Consider the following 22792-nt stretch of genomic DNA (forward strand, 5'->3'; position numbering starts at 1 on the left):
GAAACCTTTGAAGCTTAGATAGGTGTATTTCTGCACAATTCGACCATACCGGACATGCATAAACCAGTACAGGTCTGATGATCGAAGTATAGATTAGTAGTTTGTTATTAAGCGTCAGTTTTGATTTTCTATTTAAGAAGCAATGGAGGGATTTCAATAATTTTTCTCCGCTTATTAATTTAGCTTCGATGTGTTTACTAAAGGTAAGTCTTTTATCTAGTGTGACTCCTAGATATTTCACCTCGCTGCTCCAGCTAATATCAACATTATTGATGGTCAAGTTGCGACTCGGGAGTTTCCTGTTGCTAGTGCAACGAGAGAAATAAATAGCTTCGGTTTTAGAGTTGTTGATTTTAAGTTTCCAATCTTTGCAATAATTGCTGTACTTAAGCATGCCATGATTAAGGTTTTTGGCTACTGTTTTTGGGAATACACTGGACGAGCTCATGGCGAAGTCGTCGGCGAAGGCGTATTTCTTTATAAACTTCATTTTTGGGAGATCTGCCGTGAATATGTTAAATAGTGTAGGGGAAAGGACACTTCCTTGTGGAAGGCCTGCACGGGGTTTGAAAGTCTCGGAGGTAGTAGATGCAATATGTACTGAGCACACGCGGTTGGTAAGAAACGAATAGATCATGAGGATGTCTTTTGGAGGAAAATTAAAAGAAATAAGCTTATATATTAGACCCTGGTGCCAAACTGTGTCGAAAGCTTTTTCTAAGTCGAGTAGAACCATGCCTGTTGATTTTTTGATGTTCCTATTATTTTTTATGTTGTTACAGAGTCTTTGTATCTGGTGAGAAGTGGAAAGTCCAGGTTGGAAGCCGTATTGGAATGAGGGGATTATTTGATGGTTGTTTAAATGTTTTACTAAACGTTTCAATATCAGCTTCTCTAGGATTTTACCCATGCAGCTCAGGAGACAAATTGGACGATAATTTTCAGGTACTGAAACGTCTTTGTTAGGTTTAGCTACCGGTAAAACTTTTGCTATCTTCCACGCGTCGGGAAAGTAGTTTAGTTTTAGACACGAATTGAAGATAAATGTGAGGAAAACTAATGCTTTTTTTGGCAGTCTTTTCAAGGATCTATTGTTCACGCTGTCTGCTCCAGTAGACTTTTTTCCAGTTAGGTTTTTGATGATAGCTAGTACTACCTTAACTGTAAACAGATTATTTGCTTGCGGGCAGTCGGCGGAGTTGTGGTAGTTCAAGAATGTGTTTAATGCATCCTCCACGGTATGGTCATACTGTGGTAATTCCTAGTGGAATCGTTTGCTTTTTCAAAACATTGTTTAAATGCCTCGCATTTTTCTTTTGGGGTGATTAGTGTATTATCGTTTATTCGAAGCGGTGGGATTGCCATTTTCTTGCCTTTAATTATATTGATGAATCTCCAGAGTCGGTTGTTGTTTGCAGAACTGTTAATCTTGGATAGATTTTTACCCCACGATTCATTTCTGAGTTTTTCGATATCTGATTTGATTTCGTTAGTTAGTGTGTTCTGCATATCTTTGAGAAAATAGTTCCTCCTGCATCTTTGCCACCGTCTTCTATAAGAGTTCCTAAGCTTTATTTTGTTGGTAATGTTTGTTGGTAGGATAAGTTTATATCCGTCTGTAGGGGCAAGAGGTACGGATGTGTCATGGGCATGTATAATAATTTTGGTTAAGTATTTGATCATAGTGTCAATTTGATCAGGGTGATTAATTTCTGCTAGGTTTAAGTGATTTAAGTGTATGCTACGGTTTAAATAGGTTTTGAAATTATTCTAGTTTGCTTGGCCATAGTTTGGAATCATTGGTCTACTTCGAACTGAGATGTTAGATGTTTTTATGTTGAAGATGACTGGCAGGTGATCTGAAGAGAACTGTGTGACACTAATAGGCTTTGAGATTTCATGGAAACAGTTTGACAATATTAAATCGAGCGTGGATGGCGAGCAGTTGTGATCGCTAGGGTAGAAGGTATAATCGTCAGGATGGAGAATTGAAAAATGTTCCTCTTGCGTCACGTCAAGAAGGGTTTTTCCCATCGTATTTGCTGTGCTACAGTTCCATAGACGATGTTTAGCATTAAAATCACCGCATATGACTAAACTGCCTTGAATATTTAAAAGGCATCGAATGTCTCTCTTGAAGTTTTGATGGCTTCTATTAGAGCCTGGGTTCTTCTTCTTCTTCTTCTTCTTGGCGTAACGACCTCTTGGTCATGCCTGCCCGTTAAGGGCTTACGAGACTTGTTTCCCTGTTGTAGTACGTGGATAGTCAATCATCTCGTACAGGGGAGGGTCCGGTCTCGGTTGGGATTCGAACCCACGCCGTCAAGGTGGTGAGCCCCGGCGCTCATGGGCCGATTTTTTAACCGGCGCGGGGTTATAGCATGCCAATACCGTGAGTTTTCCTGTTGCCGTTTGTACGGACACCCCTACCGCTTCGAGACATATCAATTGAACATGTTTTAAGGTTTCATAAACAAGACTCTTATCGACAATCAAAGCCACCCCGCCTTTTTCTCTACTTATTCGATCTATCCTAATGATGTTATAATCTGCATGGTTAAGACGAATGTTTGGTTTGAGGAAGGTTTCGCAGACAGCAGCGATTTGGATTTTTTCACTTTTCAAGTAATTAAAGAATTCAATAGATTTGTTTTTAAGCCCGTTGGCGTTCCAGGATATGATTTTCAGATGATTCTTATTTTCCATTGAGGATATGTTTAGCCGTGAGCTGGATGATAATAGCGATCGCTTGATCTCTGGATTGACACTTGCGAAGCTCTAAACAGACTTCTTGGATAATGGAACCGATCTCGTTAATATCGAATCCCGGGATATGATGCGACCCTTTGTGGCTGGAAGATGTATTTTGGGGATACATGTGTGTGTTGGCTTGTGGCGAGAAGATTTGGGAGGGATCTGTGCGTGTATTGTTGGCGAGATGTGGATGTTGGTTCTGGGTGAACAAGTTTGTACCCGACGATAAAGACCAACTGGGGGGCACGGGGGATTTTGGTAATGCGGGGAAGTCTTTGTCCTCGGCAGTGTAGCTTTGTTTATCTCTCTTAACAGTCGGCTTTCTCGGTGCTGGTCGCTTTGGGCATCCCGTAAAAGTTGAAGTGTGGTTGCCCTCGCAGTTTGCACACTTCAGCTTGTGGTCTGGTATTTTACCTAGTTCGTTTGTACAGTTACTCAGCGAGCAGCTAACGGATGCATGCTCGTCTCCACACTTGTTGCATTTGAGCACTCGATTGCAATTCGCGGCGCCATGGCCGAACAATTGGCATCTTTTGCACTGCATTGGACCTACACGATGAACAAAATACTGCCATGTCACTTTGCAGTGGTAGAGAGCCTTTATTGAGCGCAGTAGTTGCATGCTTGTTTGGCCCTTTGGGAAGTGAAGGAGATAGACGGCATGCTCGTCATAGCGTTTATTTCGCACTTCTAGTTTACGTATCGTAGTCGGGAGGATTCCTTCTTCGCCTAATATTTGTGATACTTCCTCGATCGGAAGATCAACGAGACCATGTAAGACGATTTTAGTCGTCTTTTCTTCTTCCAATTGGTACGTGTGGAAGTTTACGTTTCGAGATTTGAAGTGTTTGACCACTGTCCGGAAATCTTTGGTGCAGGTCAGTTGAACGACCGTTCCGGTTCTTTTTTGTGTCGTCGTATAACGAACCACTTTTGCTTCGATCAGTAGCCTGTGCACGCAAGCTACCGAGTTGCTGGCCACCGAGATTGGTGGTACTTTATTGCGGTTACCGGACACCTGCTGGCTGGTAGGATCGGGTTTCGGTGCGGTTACTGCTGTTGGCCCAAATTGGTCATCACTCAGAATAGATACCTTATCGGTGGAGGTCATTCCACTCTCTATCTCCGGATTCGAGTTGTCGTCTGTCTCGTTCGGATGCTGAATCACCGTGCTTCAACATAATTCGTTAATTCTCACTGCATTTTGTGTTTGGTTTATTTTACTGCTCGACTTTATCGCTCGCTAAGCGTTTTCTTTTAGTCGTTTCGCTGGAGTTTCGTCCTTTCACCGCACTATTACCGTCCTATTACCGTTAATTTCCCCGGTCGAGTTCTTACGCCGCGTATCCCACCCATATTCGCGATGGCCGCTATTTGTTTTTCGTGCGCTGAACTGGTCGACGCTGCCGACTGCACTATGGTTTGTGCTTTTTGTGAAGCTTCGTTCCATCGCGGTTGCTGCAAGCTTCCTGCCACGCTGATTGACGCGGTTAAGGTTCATGTTGACCTTCATTGGAGCTGCAACGGCTGCACCACCATCCTGAAAAATCCGCGAAGCCGGGCAGTGAAAGAGATGGGCTTCCAAGCCGGCTTCCAGACCGCGCTCAGTTCGTCCGTGGCTGCAATGGGAAAGCTTATGGAGCCGTTGGTTGCTGAGATCCGAAGTGGCCTTGCACATTTGCATCCCACCAACGTGCCGCGAACGCGCAATTCTGGCTCGCAACCTTTCCCGGCTGGTAAACGCAGGCGTGTCATTATGGAGCCCGCGTTATCGGACGGCGTCATAACTGTAAACAATGATGGCGTCGATTCGTCTGATGTTGTCAAACAAATCACGGACGATATCACTAATTCATCCAGCGGCCCGGCACCACCACCGTTAAAGGATGAGATTACTGGTACTGACACTTTTCTCTCTCCGATGCGTGCCGCTGTTCCCGAGCCCCGAACTGACCGAATCTGGATACGGCTTTCGAACATCTCCACGGCCGTCACCACCGATGATGTCGTTGCCTCGGTGAAGCGTCGTCTGGCCACCGAAGATGTCGCGGCCTTTTGCTTGCTGAAAAAAGGGACCAAAGCGGACAGTTTGAGCTGGCTGTCCTTCAAAGTGAGAGTCCCTGCGAGCCTCCGGGACAAGGCTCTCACTCCCTCGACCTGGCCCGCCGACGTTGGTGTCCGGGAATTCATCCCGTCGATGAGATCCCGTTATCGTGATAGCCAGCGGGCTCGATCTCATGATCATGAACTCCGCCACTCGTCGTCGCCGATTACCGCTGAACGTCGCCGTTCATCTCTACCCGAGTAACAAGAATATCCATGTTGCGCTATGAAAGGGGCGTTTTTCATGGTATCATCGGGCTCCTGATGGAACCTGCGAAATATGTAGGTTGCGTGACAAAAACGACGTGACGCGATGTTTTTTATACAATGCGCGGTGTTTTAATGGAGGCGATGTTTTCAATATTTTGTCATCATATACAAAGGAAAATTCCCGAGTCGTAATTTTATATTAAAAGAACATTTTTTATTGAAATATATTTATAAACCACGTTACAAACCGCTTATTCGCCAGGAGCCGCCTTTACTGCAAAAATCAGCCATCTCCGCACGTAACTTGCATTCCACCGCGTGAAGACACCGCGGTTGGGCTTCTGGTGCCGCTGTTGCTTGCGTTGAACTTTGGAAAAGAAAATGCATAAAAATTAGCACAGTTTTGGATTTTTTCTGATTTTCATGTATCTTAATAACGTTTACTTACCGAATATTAACGAAAACTGCCGCTATACTACTATTTTCTTCACATTTTTGGTGAACTGCAATTTCACTCTGCAAGCGGTGGCAAAATCAAAACAACTCTGCTGACAGCAGGCAAAACTGCCCAAGGCTCATAGAGCTGTAGGTTGGTTTACTTTGGCTTGTTGACATTTGGTTCAAATTCATAATTAATTGTCAAAATAATATTTTATTTTTTCTTCATTGCTTGGTAATTATGAGCAGTGTTTGAAGTGATGATTGATATAAAACTGAACACATTGATTCTATTTTGCGCAATATTTGGATCTGGTTCACTTATTTTGCTTTCAGTCACTTAAAAATGTGTTTTTTAATTCTCCACTACACTTCTACGACTGAAAGTAATAGCTCGATAGAAGATCCATGTTTTTGACATAATATTTTATTTCTTTACATTATGAATCATGATGAATCATGGTATGAGAAATGTATAGCGATTGTTTTGGTTTTTCGCTTTCGCAGTAATCAATAAACAATATTTTTTTCCAGCTGTATACAACGAACATCATAGCATTACGTTATCGATTGGTGTCTGTGCGAGCGATCGTTCTTACTCTCGCAACTGCTCAAGATAAAACAAGTGCAGTGCTAATTTTCAACCTATTGATCGAGTATATACGCTGAAGCAAGAAGTTCAAAAACTTCCTGCGAAGTTTGATGTCGCCTGAGAAGCGCGAGAGAAAGTCCCTTACTGCGTTTAACGCAGCAATACATAGAAAATACTGACAGTTAAAAAAATGGTTTTCATGGACATTTCATAAAACTCATTTTTTAAGTGCCTTCATCGTAGTCATGGTTAAGTTTTGATATGAATCAATTTTCCGATTCAACTTCAGGGTTTTTGTGGTTTGAAAAGTTTAACGACATTTACCAAACCTACCCTGTTTAATGCGCCTTGGTCCGAACCTGTCCGTGTTGCAGTGCCATCTGCAAGTATGGGTCCATCAGGGGTGGGATGAGGAAATTCCTCCTGATGCATCGCTTCGTCGCGGTGTTTTGTTTGCGATGTTGTGCTACCGCTTGCAAGTATAGACTCGCGGAGAGGAGCACTGGGGTAGCACTTTCATCGCCCGGGCGTTTTGTATGGAAAAAGTTGCACCTAAACCCGCCGTCGCGCAACTTTGTTTGTCGGGTTTTGTATGGAAAAAGTTGCACCTAAACCCGCCGTCGCGCAACTTTGTTTGTCGGGTAGTGCAACCATCCATCACAAACACTCCTACACACACTTCTGCTCACTTCAGCAACGGCACCATGAACGATACATCCGAGGCTCCAAACGTGACGCTCGTTGAAGGCCCATCGCTGATCAAAAACACCGTGATGCGTAATGATGCGATGAGAAAGTTGCATCAGACTTCTCTTGACAACTTTTTTCTGCAGTAACGCACTACTTTCGGGGCGATCGTCCCGTCAGTGCTCCCGTCCTGCACCGCTTGACACTACGCACCGGGCTTCCCGTTACATCAACCACAGCGACTCGACTACTCGGACTACTACACCCCGCCGCGCATCTAATTCCCGTTTGTCGATCTATTACCAAAACGTGCGCGGTCTGCGCACGAAGGCTGATGAGCTCCGTTTAGCTGTGTCCGAGTCCGACTTCAATGTGGTGGTGCTGACCGAAACCTGGCTTGATCCCAGTCTGCCTTCTTCGCTATTTTTTGACGATAGCTTTCGGGTGTACCGTTGCGATCGTGACTCAGTCAACAGTACTTGCTCTCGCGGCGGTGGAGTTTTAATTGCGTGCTCCCGCCTGCTGACGTCACGGGAATTCCCTTCGAGGCAGCCGTCGTTGGAGCTCACATGTGTCATCATTCACCTGGGAAACACTCGCCTGCTTATTGTTGCGGGATACCTCCCGCCTAGGCTCTCCGCTAACGCTACCACGCTCCGTGCATACGAGGATTGCATCAGCGCACTATGTGCGACTCTTCACCCTGGTGACGGGATCCTTCTCCTTGGGGATTTCAACCAGCCAGCGATTTCTTGGAACATTGCTCAGCCTGATCCGGATGTTCCGTTTGTATTTTATGAGCCGCGTACGCGTTCCGCACTTTCTGCTCAGTTTGCCGATGGAATGCACCGTAGCGGACTATTCCAATTAAATTGCTGCTTCAACACTTCTGGGCGAGTGCTTGATTTGATTTTTGCAAACTGTGTCGTCGCCTCAGCCTGCTCGCCGGTAACCACCTGCAGTACCCCTCTCCTTCCAATGGATGACTATCATCCTCCGCTTGAGCTGGTTTTCTCGGTTCCTCATGCGGACTTGACTGTTCCTGCGCCAACACCTTGCCTCAATTACGCGCGGACTGACGTGGGCAAGCTCTCTGCGCTCATCTCTTCGTTTGCGGCCGACTTCGAGTGCACGAACTATGCTTCCCTTGACCTCGCTGTCGATGGATTTGCTGCATTTATGGTGTCCGCGCTTAATGAATGCACGCCGTTAAAGCGCCCGAAACGTGGTCCTCCCTGGAGTGACCGGACTCTGCAAAGGTTGAAGACGGCCAGGGCTGCCGCCTATCGCATATATCGATCCCGAGGTTGCCAAACGTCGCGAGGTAATTTCAATGTTGCTCACACTCTACATCGACGATACAACAAATTCCGCTACCAAGGTTACGTACGGCGCCTAGGCACGCGTTCACGCCAAAACCCTCGTGCTCTCTGGAATTTCGTGAATGCCAGACGGAAATCCACCGGTTTTCCTGGATGTGTCCGCTACAACGGACGAAGCGGCAACTCCCCGTCTGCGGTTTGTGACATATTCGCAGAGCGTTTCGCTGACACATTCCTTCCGGACATTGTTGACCATAGTCGGATAGCTGATGCGCTCGCTTACGTACCGCAGGACGCCATGGCCCCGAACCTGCCATCGGTCGATGTAGAGTCCGTGATAAAGGGGATCAAGCGATTGAAGCCATCCACTTCACCTGGACCTGATGGGATTCCGTCGCTGATCCTGAAACGCTGCGCTGCTGCCTTGGCCCCTATCTTGGTCGCAATTTTCCGCGAGTCGTTTCGGTCGGGAATTTACCCTGCGACCTGGAAAGCTTCGTGGCTGGTCCCAGTGTACAAAAAAGGCGACAAAAACAACGCTGCGAATTATCGAGGCATCACATCATTAAGCGCCTGCGCCAAAGTGTTCGAGCTGCTCGTCTATAAGCCGCTTCTTGTCGCAGCTTCGAATTACGTCAGCTCGGCTCAGCATGGGTTCACCCCAAAACGATCAACAGTTACCAATCTCGTTGAGTTTGTCAGCAACTGCCATAGAGTGATTGATGCCGGCTCCCAGGTCGACGCTATTTACACGGACATCAAAGCTGCTTTTGATAGCGTTCCGCACTCCTTGCTGCTCGCCAAGCTTCGCGTCCTGGGACTGCCCAACTGCCTGTTGGCCTGGATGCGGTCCTACCTGAGTGACCGTTCATATTGCGTCAGATGTGCATCGCACACGTCGCGCAGCATCAGTGCCACCTCGGGGGTACCGCAAGGAAGCAACCTGGGGCCGCTTCTCTTTGTGCTGTACATCAACGACGTCACGCTTGTACTACCCCCTGGCAGCCACCTCCTCTATGCTGACGATGCGAAGCTATTCCTTCCGATCCGAAGCCATGCCGACCAGGTCCAACTCCAGGCCGTCTTGCTGACCTTCCAGTCGTGGTGTACCCTGAACGGTCTTGAGCTATGCGCCAACAAATGCTCCGTAATTTCGTTTGCTAGAAGCCGTAGACCATTAGTTCACGGGTACTCATTGAACGGCGTGGTCCTGGAGCGGAAAAGCTGTGTTCGTGACTTAGGAGTGCTCCTTGACGAAAAGTTGAGCTTCCACGACCACCTGGAACACGTCGTCGCGAAGGGGAACCAGCTGATTGGTCTGCTGAGGCAACTTACACGCGAGCTCGATGATCCCGCCTCCATAAAGATGCTGTACTGCTCGTTAGTTCGGTCTGTCGTGGAGTACGCTTCTGTGGTATGGTGGCCGTCGGGCCCGCGTCCACAGGCGCGCCTCGAGTCGATCCAGCGAAAGGCTACGCGGCTGGCCTTACGCTCCTGGAGTGTCCCGGTCGATTATAATGGACGATGCGCGTTACTTGGCCTCGACTCGCTCAGACAGCGTAACTGTACCGCGCAGAGATTGTTTGTTGCGGGCCTACTTGACCATCATATTGACGCGCCGGAACTTCTCTCTGGGCTCTGTTTATACGTCCCTGCGAGAACACTCCGTGCTAGAACGCTACTTGACGTTGAGGTTCGTCGTACCCGTTTTGGATCCTCAGACCCGTTTCTTGTTATGTGCCGCGAATTTAATGCAGTCTGTGATCGTTTTGAACCTGACATGTCTAGATCCGCGTTTTTGTTTTCTATTCGTGGGGTGCAACCGGTCACCCGTTAGATGTAAATAGTATTAAGCTATGTATTGTACTAAACTTAAACGCTTCAAGGGGGCCAAATATGGTCCGTTGAATTTCAATAAAAAATTACAAAATTACAAATTCATCTCAGTCTCATCTGAGCTGAGTAGCGAATATCGGTTTCCTCTTGAGTTTGACCTGCTACGGCCCTCCATCACGTGATCGCTTTTTAACACATTAGGGGGTCTTCCCCTTTTGCCACGAGTGTCTCTCTTCACACTGGTCTCCATTCCGAGAGAGCGTCAGCCAGTCACTATCGAGATAAAAAAAACTTGCTTTGTTTGATCTTAACGAGGAGTACACGGTAACACGTCTAATCACTGCCGAGTCCAGAAAGCTACTGTTCGGTTAACTTTGAATCGAGCCAAATTCTCACTAGCCAATTGCTATACTGCCATTTATTTGCAGCTACGTTTATTACTTTGAAAAATAGTAGTAGTAGTAGTAGTATTTTAGCGGTAGTACAATAGTATTTCTCCGGTTACGTTTGCAGGTGTTTATTTAAATATAAATGGGGTCAATTTAACGGTCCATAACATTCTTGCCATTGTGAATGTTATGGATGAGATCCAATTGGATGTTTTCATATTATAGCTAACTTGGCCAATTGATTTGTTGGTTAGCTTTCGTAGTTTTTGAACGGGGTTTTTTTGAGGAAAAAACTTTAAAAGGAACTGGGAAAAACACTCTGTGATTAAACGAAAACTAGTCTTAAGCTTTTAAACACTAATTAATTAAGAGGTCAGATCGCTTATTGATTCATAAGTACTTGCTGCGCCTTTCGTATCGCATGTATCTTCTTCAAAGGTTGTCGATGTGCTCTTTAAAGATGAACCTCTTTTCTAAGAAAATTCCCTGGTATATCAATGAAATGGCTTTGCGCGACAGAATTTTATCGAATTTGCTACTGTTTGTACTTCAGAACTATTAAGTTGTATTTCTCAATGTTTATAGTTATTGCAAAATGACGAAATTTGCATTAATTTGCATAGCAAGAACCCAACAGCCACCGGCAAGATTGAAACTGTCATAAACATTTGAAAATGAATCTTTTCATTACCATAATCGAAACATTTCCAACGGTTCGTGTCTACGGTTACACCATAACTAGATTGTTGTTATGCCATAACTATTTTAGTGAGGCCACCAGATGGCGCCAGTGAAGCCACCAGATGGCGCTAGCGGCGGTCCAATTTCCAACCGGTTCGAACCGGGAATTATAGTAGTACATGGCTTTGCTCACCAGATGACGCTAGTGAGCCCACTAGATGGCGCCAGGAGTATTTACGGCGTAACCGGTTCGCTGGGAACAGATCCCGGAAACGGTTCTTCAAGGTCATAATAAGGTCACAAATCGTAAATCACCGGGGTCTGTTCCCAGCGAACCGGTTATGCCGTAAATACTCCTGGCGCCATCTGGTGGCCTCACTGGCGTCATCTGGTGGTCGGTGATTCGGAGAACCGGTTTCGGAGAACCGTTTTTGACCGGTTCGGGCCGACCAATCACAGGCCTCCGTTTAATGTGTCCGTTGAACAGTTCTAAAATGCTTGCGGAATTAAAATTTGTAAATGTTTAAATGAAATCAAGACGAATTTCGAGCATTTTGCGAATTTTGTGTCAAAGATGAAACATAAATGTTTAAATAGGAGGATCTTATTGGTTTTTCGAAAAATAACCTCTGATCGTTGACTGGTATTCCGTGAATCGAAATAGTATCATTGGACTCTAAACCATATTTCATTTCTACTATTTCATTTTCTTTAGTTAAGAACCACTTATTTTTGAAATCATTTTCAAACAATAATCATCAAACTCGACGCATACATATTTGGCGATATTAATATCAGTTGCATTGCTAGTGATATTACTTTTTTTTCACAATTGGCTGTTTCAATTGTGGATTTGAAGATTGTGTAGGGAATTTTTGTTCACCGAATTCATAGATTTCGTTGATGCGTTTAGCTATTTGTGCCAACGGTTTATATCCAGATCGAATTAAATTTTTAATCTGATACAATTTACTTTCGAGAGGATATGCACTAAAATTAGACAAAAAAAAAGAAGCGAATTTGCCAAATCGAGAAAATGTGCATACTCATTAGATGAACATATAGCAACTGCACTCTGTGATGATAATGATAAAAAATGTTCATAAACATCGGCAGGAAGAAAAAGTTTCAAAATGACAATAAAAATATATTGCAAAAAAGTTCTGGCTTCTAAGCCCTTCCAACGTGATACGCAATCCAGCCCACGAACTGGCCTATGTAATTCTAATGGCATCTCTAATATCATCAGAAGATTTGAGATTTCAGTCACATCATTCAAAGCCCATTTTGTCCTGAAGCTACCGAACTTTCCATCACGCCATCCTACCAAACATTTCTTCATCCCCCACTGTAATGCACTTTTGGCAACCAAAATGGTTGTTGAAATTAGCAGTAGTAAAACAATTACTTACATACTAGTAGTAAAACAATTACTACATTTATTTAATTAGATTTATATCTTTGATAAAAGCTCTGGCTGGGGAATCACATATAAAGTCACGAATGGAGACTGCAAAAGTGTGGCCATTGATCACCACACCATGCTTCAGCATATCCTCCATTTCAGCGACGAACGGGTTCAGAAATAAGCCGACATTACTGGGCTTACTTTTTCCGCAATAGATCCCTATTACCATTGGTTGTATACTTGAAGCTTCTTCTATATTGAAAAGTATTATTGTAGATTGGAAGCCCATCGACGTTTACTTTTATGGATATCTTATTTAGATGCTGTATTACTGCGCCTCCTGAAGGCTACCACAGGCTCTCCTCCCCAACTCCTACTCAATACGTCCGCGACGTACAGAACGGTAACTGGTCGTCTAAATATCCAAGCTTGGGTACACGGGGAAACCCACCCCCTTGGGCGGATGGGCGGCAAGGGTGAATTGAGAAGGGGAATGGACTGCTACTTGCTAGTAGTCCATCCCCGAGCGTCTGTATTCCATGTTAGGAGCGACTCGAACCAGAGTCTGTTCCCCATGTTAGGGGCGGTTGTACACCCTGTCCTGGCATCCTACGGGACGTTAGGAGAATAGGAGGCGGGGGGAGAGGCCTTGCAAGCCACGCTCTGTACATTTGCAACGAACAGTCATCAAAAAGAAAACCCGATTTGGACCAATCATGCCCGACCCTCGCAACGGAAAAAGGACTACGATTGGAAACTCGGTACATGGCACTGCAGGTCTCTTACATCACCCGGGAGTACCAGAATACTCACAGAGGAAGTGAGAGCCCGCGGTTTCGAGATAGTAGCACTTCAAGAGGTTCGCTGGAAGGGAGTTTCGGAGCGCCGCTACCGCAGCGATTGCATGATCTACCAGAGTGGTGGAGATAAGCACGAGCTCGGTACGGCGTTCCTTGTTATGGGTGCTATGAGGAAGCGTGTGATCGGATGGTGGCCGATCTACGACAGGATGTGCAGGTTGAGGATACGTGGACGTTTCTTCAACCTGAGCATTATTAAGTGATGACGACAAGGACGCCTTCTATACGCAGCTCGATAGGGAGTACGACTGCTGCCCACAACATGATGTGAAGATCGTCATCGGAGACCTAAATGCTCAGGTCGGGCGAGAGGAGGCCTATAAACCTACGATTGGTAGTTTTAGTGTCCACCAGCTAACCAACGACAACGGCCTCCGGCTCATAAATTTCGTATCCTCCAGGCACATGAACATCCGTAGCACCTTCTTCCAGCACAAACCTCGTTTCAGCTACACCTGGAGAGCACCACAGCAGACATATTCCCAAATAGACCACGTTCTCATAGACGGAAGGCACTTCTCGGACATCATCGACGTACGTACGTACAGGGGCGCAAACGTCCACTCGGACCACTTCCTGGTTATGGTGAAGCTACGGCAGAAGCTCTGCGCTGTCAATACACTGCGTCACCGGCCTACCCCACGCCTAAACACGGATCGGCTGCGAACACCTGCTGTTGCCGAGGGATACGCGTCAGCGCTTGGGGAAGCGCTACCGGACAACAACGCGACCGCCACGATGTCCCTCGATGACCACTGGCGTATGGTGGAGCGAGTCATCAGCAGCACAGCCGAGCAGACACTGGGCCATAAGCCACGTAACCAGAGGAAAGAGTGGTTCGATGACGAGTGCAGGCGGGCACTATCCGAGAAGAACGCAGCGCGCGCCCGAATGCTGCAGCGCGAAACCCGTCAGAACGTGGAACACTACAAACGACTGAGGACACAGCAAACCCGGCTCTTCGAGAGCAAGAAGCGCCGCTTCGAGGAGTCGGATGAACAACTGATGCAGCTGAGTTAGGGGGAAACTCGCCAGTTCTACAGGATATTGAAGAAGACACAAGGCGGCTTCATGGCAAACGTCGCAATGTGTCGAGACGAGGAGGGCAACATCCTTACGGACGAGCGAGAGGTGATCGAAAGGTGGAAGTGCTACTTCAACGGGCACCTGAACGGAGCGGAATTAGGGGAGTCCAGCAGTGGCGCAGGCAGAATCGAGCAGCACATTAGCGAGGAGGTAGATGACGATGTGCTCCCACCATCCTTGGACGAAGTCACTAGTGCCATCAAGCAGCTGAAACAGAACAAAGCAGCTGGCAGCGATGGGCTGGTGGCAGAACTATTCAAGATGGGTTCGGTAGAGCTTGCCGTCAGTATGCACCAGCTAATTGTGAAAATCTGGGAGCAGGAAAGGATACCGGAGGACTGGAAGCTGGGTGTCATCCACCCAGTGTACAAGAAGGGTGAAAGAATGGACTGTGCCAACTTTCGAGCCATCATAGTTCTCAATGCCGCCTACAAAATCCTATCCCAGATACTCTTCTGCAGACTCGCGCCCCTTGTTACAGATTTCGTCGGAAGCTAACAAGCTGGGTTTGTTGGAAGCAAATCCACCACCGACCAGATCTTCACTCTACGACAGATCCTCCAGAAGTGCCGGGAGCACCAGATCCCGACGCACCACCTCTTCATCGACTTCAAGGCGGCCTACGATACCATAGACAGGAAGGAGCTATGGAAGACCATGCGGCAGTACAGCTTCCCCGAGAAGCTGGTTCGACTGCTGGAGGCCACAATGGAGGGGGTGCAGTGTAAGGTGAGGATTTCGAACATGCTGTCGGATCCGTTCGAATCTCATCGGGGTCTGAGGCAAGGAGATGGACTCTCCTGCCTTCTATTCAACATCGCTCTTGAAGGTGCCATGAGGAGCGCGGGCTTCGACATCCGTGGCACGATTTTCACCCGCTCTCTCCAATTCCTCGGCTTCGCGGATGACATCGACATCATCGGGCGGAACACAAGGACGGTGTGCGAGGCGTACACCCGACTGAAACGCGAGGCCGCAAGGATTGGATTGATGATCAATGCGACGAAAACAAAGTACCTGCTCGTCGGAGGCTCTGACAGTGACAGAGCCAGGCTGGGGAGCAGTGTATTAGCGGACGGCGACGAACTTGAGGTAGTAGAGGAGTTTTGCTACCTTGGCACTGTCGTAACTCCGGACAACAACGTGAGCTGTGAAATCCGGAGGCGCATTGTTCAGGGGAATCGTGCCTACTATGGACTCCACAAACTCCTGCGGTCCAGATGGCTTCTCCCACACACGAAATGTGTCATATACCGCACGCTGATAAGACCAGTCGTTCTCTATGGGCATGAATCCTGGACTCTGCTCACGGAAGACGCCAACGCCCTCGCAGTCTTCGAGAGGCGCGTGCTCCGGTCTATCTTTGGTGGTGTGTACGAGCAGGGCGTGTGGAGGAGAAGAATGAACCACGAGTTAGCTGAGCTGTATGGCGAGCCGGACATCCTGACGGTGGCGAAGGGGCCGGCAGGATTCGTTGGTTGGGGCATGTCATGAGGATGCCGGACTCATGCCCCACCAAGAAGGTGCTCACCAGCGACCCGCCCGGCACGAGACGACGAGGAGCTCAGCGAGCTCGGTGGATGGACCAAGTGGAGCAGAACCTGCGAGACATCGGATGCGACCGGGGTTGGAGGGCTGCAGCCATGGACCGAGCTACCTGGAGAACGATTGGTGACCAGGCCATGTCAGCACGACGTGCTCAACTGCGAGCGGGCCATTGAAGAAGAAGAAGATGTTTTTTAGTTCAATACAATATTCGGTTTTCTGGTCATAAAAACTGCACCCCCACCAGTCGTCCCCGATCTTAAAAACGAGGTGTTACCGCGTGGATATGCGATCGTGGATTTTGTCGCAAATTTGTGCCCTTTGATTTCTTTCAGCAATTTCCCTCAAAGTGTTCCGTCGTCTGCGTCGCAGTTGCATTTTCGTACAGTTTTGTTGGGATGAAGAAAGGGAGGGCAATCAAAATATAGTCTGCTGCTACTGTATAAGTTCACTACTAAATCAATATCGAGGTCCAATCAGAATATTCCTGTCATCCAATATGTTCTTTCGTTTGGTGTGTATATAGTTCTTTTGTCTGGTTTGAAATGAACTTTTTGATCGGCCTATCTATCACCCTGAATATTCAACAATTAGTTAATGTGTGCTTAGCAACATGAATGTTTGGAACGGGCAGATGGCTCAAGCAAGTATGATTTCCACTTTTCATTAGTATGTCATTGGATTTATCCATTTTGATTAAATTTGAAGACAACTGTAAAGCTCATTTTCTTAGCACTAGAGGATTTTTGCTAGAGATGGGCCAATGTGAGCATTACGATCCTACAACCTGAATCAAATGTAGGCTGTTTTCACAATTAATCACAAAATGCGAATCGCTTTTGCCCTCCCCACCTTCCCTTCTTCTGAATTCCATTTCGTGCCATGAAATGTCATAGAAACCGTTCGAAATTTCATCGGATTTAAACGAGCAGGAGCTCATTCCGAAGAGTGGTATGATTCCGACTCACTGAGTCTCCCAACTCTTATACAAACCTGTGCATCGAATAGAAGTCGCGGCTTTCGCGTCGCGAGCCTCAGTTGAGATTTGATCGTTGATCGCGTCGGTTCTGTCCGCTGCCGTTTGCTTCAACAGGTCTGTTGTACTTTTGCGCGCGTGGGCACACACCATCCCCTGTACGTGTGCCTGTGTGTGTATATGCGTTTGTGATTGACGTTTTTGTGTGTGAGTGTGTGCTGAGGCACTTACAAAGCTGTCTTGCATCGATGATGTGATCTTGCGCTTTGATCCATCCTGCAAGCTCCAGCCCACCTTTACCTGCTTTTTGAGTGTGTGTGCGCGCTTTGGTGTGCGTGTGTGTGTGTGTTTGACCCTTGAACGCAAAAAGGATTGCAGTGTTATGCAGTTTTCTGCAGAGTTGCACCACGTGTGCAGCAGCAAAGGTTGACGAAGAAGAAGCGGGAAGGAGGGCTGCGTGCAGCGGAGAGGGGAGAAAGAGAAAACAAGAAAGAAAGTGGCTGAACGAGAGAAAGCATGGACAACCGTAACCAACAAACAGAGGATCAATCGAGGCGAATACAAGTGCCCTAAAGAAAATGCAAGCCGAGAAAAGATACCAAAATTAAGATGTTATAACAAAAACCCTTAAAAAATATGAAGTGAAATCAACAACTTATTGTAAAATAGCGGCTGGATTCTTTTAACATGTTTCACACTTTCTTTTGATCAAAACGAGTATTCCTACACCTCAAAAAATATTGATGATACTTTCTACAAATATTCGCGCTGCTCGCCCAGTCATACGACGTATCTTGGTATTCAGGAATGGTGAGGGCTGCAAGCTTGAATGTCCACCCAACTTGGGCTATGACTAATCGCATAAGAATGTTTCGTTATTTCCGACGAAACATAATCAACGTCATCATCACCAGGTGTGATTGGTTATGGCGGACGCCGGTTTGAATAGCACAGACAAGAATTGCCACGAAAGATATTAATGATCCAAATCCAAAGTGTCGTATAAAATTCGCCCTTTATTCCAAAAGATAAACTTCACTCGAACGCTGCCACATTCAAACGCCAATACTTATCATCAAACGAAACGTGTTCACTTTCCTTCCAGCATCTCAGTTTCACTCCAGCTCGAGCACGGAAAATGTGCCGTTTGCGAGTCGTTTTCGGCCGCTTGGATCCGTGCCGGGCGCGTTTCACTTTATAGCATTTATTTTCCCCATTTCTCTCAAATTGCCTGCCCGCTACTACCGATGCCTTTCTTACTCATCTTTTGCTTCCAAATCGATCCATCGGCGGTGCCCCTGGTTGCGTTTTCTCTTATCACGCAGGGTCCGGTTTCCCAGTGGAATTCAGTCGTAAAGAGAAAAACGTTTTTCCACGTTTGACAAGGCCGCACACCATCGTTCAGTGCCCGGTTTCATCCGGACAGCGCGTATAAGACGGCTTTTTTCTTGGCCATAAACAGCAGCTGCCTCTCCTCCCTCACCCTTCACCCTCCACCCCAGGCCTGTTCATTGAAGCGACGACTGGTTGTTGTTGATGTGGTTGTTTGGAGATCTGACCATCTTTGCGTCGTTCACGACGATCTCCATTTGAACGAAGAACTGAATAAATAGAAAAATTCGTATTACATTTTTCCGAAGAAAATAATTGAAACTTCTTTAGCCACATTCTCTTTTCGATCGACCATTATACTGAAAACAGATGCTAAGGTTGAAAACTGTACAACTTTATTTTTGGGATGATCATAAAGAAAAAGAGTTTTATTAAAGTGAAGCTGGTGTTTCAGGCCATAACATTTTGGTGTATGTGAAATCAAACCATGAGGAATTTGCGCGTGCCAAGAAAGGGGGTTAACATCCTTACTTTGGCTAGACAGGTTCGTTAAACGCAGGTGAAAATGAGTGTAGATCTTTTTCGTTCAACTGCGATGATGTTTAACTTGTTAAAGGTGGAGAAACACAAAAAACACTCTTCGACACGTGTCATCCACCGTGGTCTTGATCGGACAACTGCTTGTTGGTCAGGTTTTCTTCGCGCACCGGATGACTGCATATGCAAGTGTTATCGTCCTATGTCTTACTCATGCAAACACACACTTTTTTATTGCGCCAATTGGCACCAGTTGTCTGGCGTGAGTCAGAGCGGGACGGCCAGGCGTTATACTAAAACAAACAAAAGGCAACAAATCAACGCCGGAAGCCGTCAATAGGATTGAGTATGCATTCTAACGACCGCAGATGATGGGCCTAAGCTGAAGTGTCGTCGCCGCCGCATGACAACGGGATAGACCGAATCGTCCCAACCAGCTCATCCGGGCCATCCGGGTTTGCCGTTGGGTTAGAATTGAATAAAATTATTCAAGACACCACGCGCCGCGACAATGGCCATCGTAGTCGCCATCGCCAGCTCTTTCACTTTGTCATTATTTTCATTGCTCCAATCTCCATGCGGAATCGGTACGTCCACAAAGACACGAATGACAATTTCCTCCGGCCGGCATTCGGTTCCGGAACGGCTGATGATGGCCGATAAACAATTGCCCAAATTAATTAATTAATGCGCTGTGGCGCAGTGGGCTGTATGCGTGCGACCTGACCGGAAGTGAATTTTACCGCGAACCGTAAAACTGCCGGTTCCCGTTGGTGGTCGGTTTCGTTTGGGTTGCTTCCGGAGTTGAGACTCAGATAGAGAGGGTCAATGATCGCCGTTGTTTTTTAAATCTCGCCGAGGTCAATTTCAGCTGTAGGTGTACTGACCTTCGGTATTGTAAGGTTGCTAAAAATTCCAGCATCCAGTCTCCTTTTTAAATGACAACTCCAATGCTAATCAAATCGGTTTGTCTTTACATGGAAACAATCAGAATAAAAACCTAACGTCATTAAAATTAATTTAAATACAGCCATTCTTGCTGATCAACCTGATTCTCAGAAACTCGACTCGTTATTAGCCACTTGGCATCATCACAATTTGTTACAGACAAAGGAAAAGGTAGTCGAATGGAGAAGACTCTGTCAAAAAAAAAAAAAAAAATAGAAGAAAACCGTTCGTGGCCGAAATGTTGACCGATTTCCACCTGAAGCGTCCACCTTTCAAGGTATGCGCGTCCGACACCAACACGCACGACGACCTGTCCGATGCTTTCTTTTCCCTACCGCTCCGTCCCGGCCAGCATCCAAGGGGCCGCCCGGTTCTACGCTTCCGTCCGTAGAATGCTTCCCCGCGGCCATAAAACGTTCCCCGTTGCCAGCAGATGCTTTCGGAACCGGTTTTGAACTTTTTGTGTCTTTCTTTTGGTTTTGGTGTGCTTTTTTTCGGAACTGAAGGAAGGCAAGTTTTGTGTCCCGAGGACGAGGACGACGGCATTCGATTTAATTTTCAGCGGGTTTTGTGTGTTGTTGTTTGTTGGCTCGGCACTTGGCACAGCCATTCCCCCGCTCGCTCTGACACTTGGAAGCGTCCCACACGACGTCCCGCTTCGACGAGTCAGAAAAATCACACCGCGGTTCTTTGCGTGCTGCGGGCCACCTTTTCGCGCCGTTTCCACAAAACCTTTTTCCACGATCGTCGAGCGATGCGACCGAGGCTGATGATTTTCTTTACAAAGGAAAAGGAAAGATGGTATATCTTTCTCCGTCCGTTTTCAACCGTTTGTTTCGGTCTTCCGCGTCTTGGTTCTGCTGGAGCGTTGGTTAAAGGTGTGTCTTGTATTTTATTTATTTCAATTCACTTTTCCGAAGGAATTCCATCGGCACACAGTGTCTCACAAACCGGTCATTTGGTTCGACAAAACCCCATATACCGAAGTCTGTTTTCCATATGAAGGCTAAATAATCTAATAAGTATTAACGAAAAAATTGTTTGCACTTAACAGGCATTATAGTTTTACAGTATTACAGAAAACTGCGTGAAAAATTTTGATGACCGATCAATCTCTCCAATTTTGTGGAAGGTACGCCCCAAGAATGAAAGCAAAAAACTTGCCACGTAAAGGAGAAAAACAACTGTATGTTTGGATGAGAACATTTAGAAACAAACACCCTTCGCGAGGACCTCGAGCGCATCTGTACTCAACCCGAAGAGACGATGTCGATTAATGTGTAATGCATTATGCATTTTAAGCAGAATTTGCTTCTTGCTCCTGGATCCTGGGAGATTGGATGTGGATGCCTTAGTACTCTCAGAATGGAATGATTGACTTCATTTTCTGGGTAAAATGATAATTCGTTCTGGGCTTGGGAATGATGGAATATTCATGAAAATTGCACCTTACTTGTGAAAGGTGTCACCTGATAGAGGTAGATACATGAAATACGATCATCGATTCAAATGTGAGCCGGACGATCGAAGACCTTTTTGTAAGCGACAAGGTTACACTCGTCATCGGACTCGTTTCTCCTCCGCCCGAAGACATTTACGTCCGTGCTGGACCGGTCTGGTAAGCAGAAATCTTGTTTACTGCCAGTGTCGGTGGAGAAATTGAGACTTTTCTCTGCCCGCAGGGAAAATATAAACACCATTCCACCGTCTTCGCTGCGCAATCTCGACCACTTCTTGGAGTGCGTGTAACACGGGCACTTTCTCTTTCCGCGATCCGCAAAGGGGTAGGACACATAACCAGCGCAGACGTCCAATATTTGTCCAACTGACACCACGCAGGACGACGTGTCTGGCGCTTCGCAGTGTCTCGGGGTGAGCAGCGATCGGTGATGTGTACGGTTCCAATTTGCATACGACGCTGCACCGCGCAGTCATAACGTCAAGGCGGTTTCTTTTTTGGCATTTACAACCAAACGAATGGAACGAGCGATCCTGCGAAATTGCCTTGAACGGGACACGTATTTTTAGCGACCAAAAGCGTCGACTCGCTCCAAAGCGGATGTTGAGTCATCGCCTGAATGACCGCCAAAACAAATGGGGTTCCACTTGGGACGATGATTCACAAGGGCTAGCAAGGATTTAGGAGATTGGTGCAAACTTGATTCTGTCAGACACATCAGAAAATTAGGGTAATAAAAAGTCAAGAAAATGGCGGAAATTATGCACACAGATTTGCTTTTGCTAACGAGCATAATTTTTTATTATGGTTTCGTATTATTTAAATACTTCCTTTAAAGATTTTTGAATGTCAGTAAACCCACATCTAAAAGATAGTTTTAATATTTATTTTTACAACCTCAATAATTCCGTTAAACAAGAAGGGAACTTTAAATTCCAAAACCTGCCGACTGTTTCAATGTATCGTTTAAAAATATAAATGATGGTTATACATCAGGATTTAAAATAATGTGCCATTTTCCTGGTTAACAACGTTCGTAACATTGCCTGCAAATTTGTTTCATGAAAAATGGTTTCTTCGGACTCGCGTGGAAAAGTATATACTTTCTTTCTAGAAATAGCTCGTCAAAATCAAAACAAGGAAACGAACCTTAGCTTAACCTGCGTTTGCATAATCTACCAATACACCGTGGTCACTACACGCGACTCAAGAACGTTGGTGGACCGTTGGTACGGTTAATTGCTCTATTTGTAATGAGTTTGCTCGTGTTTGTTCGCACAACAGACCCCAAAGCTCCCCTTCAACACCTCTTGCCCAACACAGAACGTAGAAACAAAAACGATGATGATGAGCATAATGGTCCAGCCCGAACGAATGCAACCATTGCCTTACCACAACAGTCCGCAATTTGTTCTCCAGTACCGCGGCACCAGCGTCTCCACGCCGTGCTTATCTTTCTACGGGGCGAAAGTCGAAAATCTACACCCACCTACTCACCCCACCCAAACCAGTGCTCCCTTTCTCCTAGAAGTCTTGTTTACAAAACGGGCTTTTATGCTGCACTGCAGCCCGTCGGAAAATCGGACCCATCGGCAAACGTGGCCACCGACTGGAAAGTGGCGGTGTTAG

At 46.3% G+C, this 22792-nt stretch overlaps 1 protein-coding gene across 1 annotated transcript in view; it reads left to right on the forward strand.

The window, feature by feature from the left end:
* The first annotated feature begins 8404 nt into the window (after positions 1-8404).
* Positions 8405-22792, forward strand: part of LOC131285029 (putative epidermal cell surface receptor) — a 30429-nt gene continuing 16041 nt past the window's right edge. The window contains exon 1 of the mRNA XM_058313890.1: positions 8405-9665. Within this exon, the coding sequence (XP_058169873.1) occupies positions 8405-9665 (1261 nt within the window). The remainder of the gene's footprint in view (positions 9666-22792) is intronic.

This window comes from Anopheles ziemanni, chromosome 3 (assembly GCF_943734765.1).
Source record: "Anopheles ziemanni chromosome 3, idAnoZiCoDA_A2_x.2, whole genome shotgun sequence".
NCBI classification, from domain to species: domain Eukaryota; kingdom Metazoa; phylum Arthropoda; class Insecta; order Diptera; family Culicidae; genus Anopheles; species Anopheles ziemanni.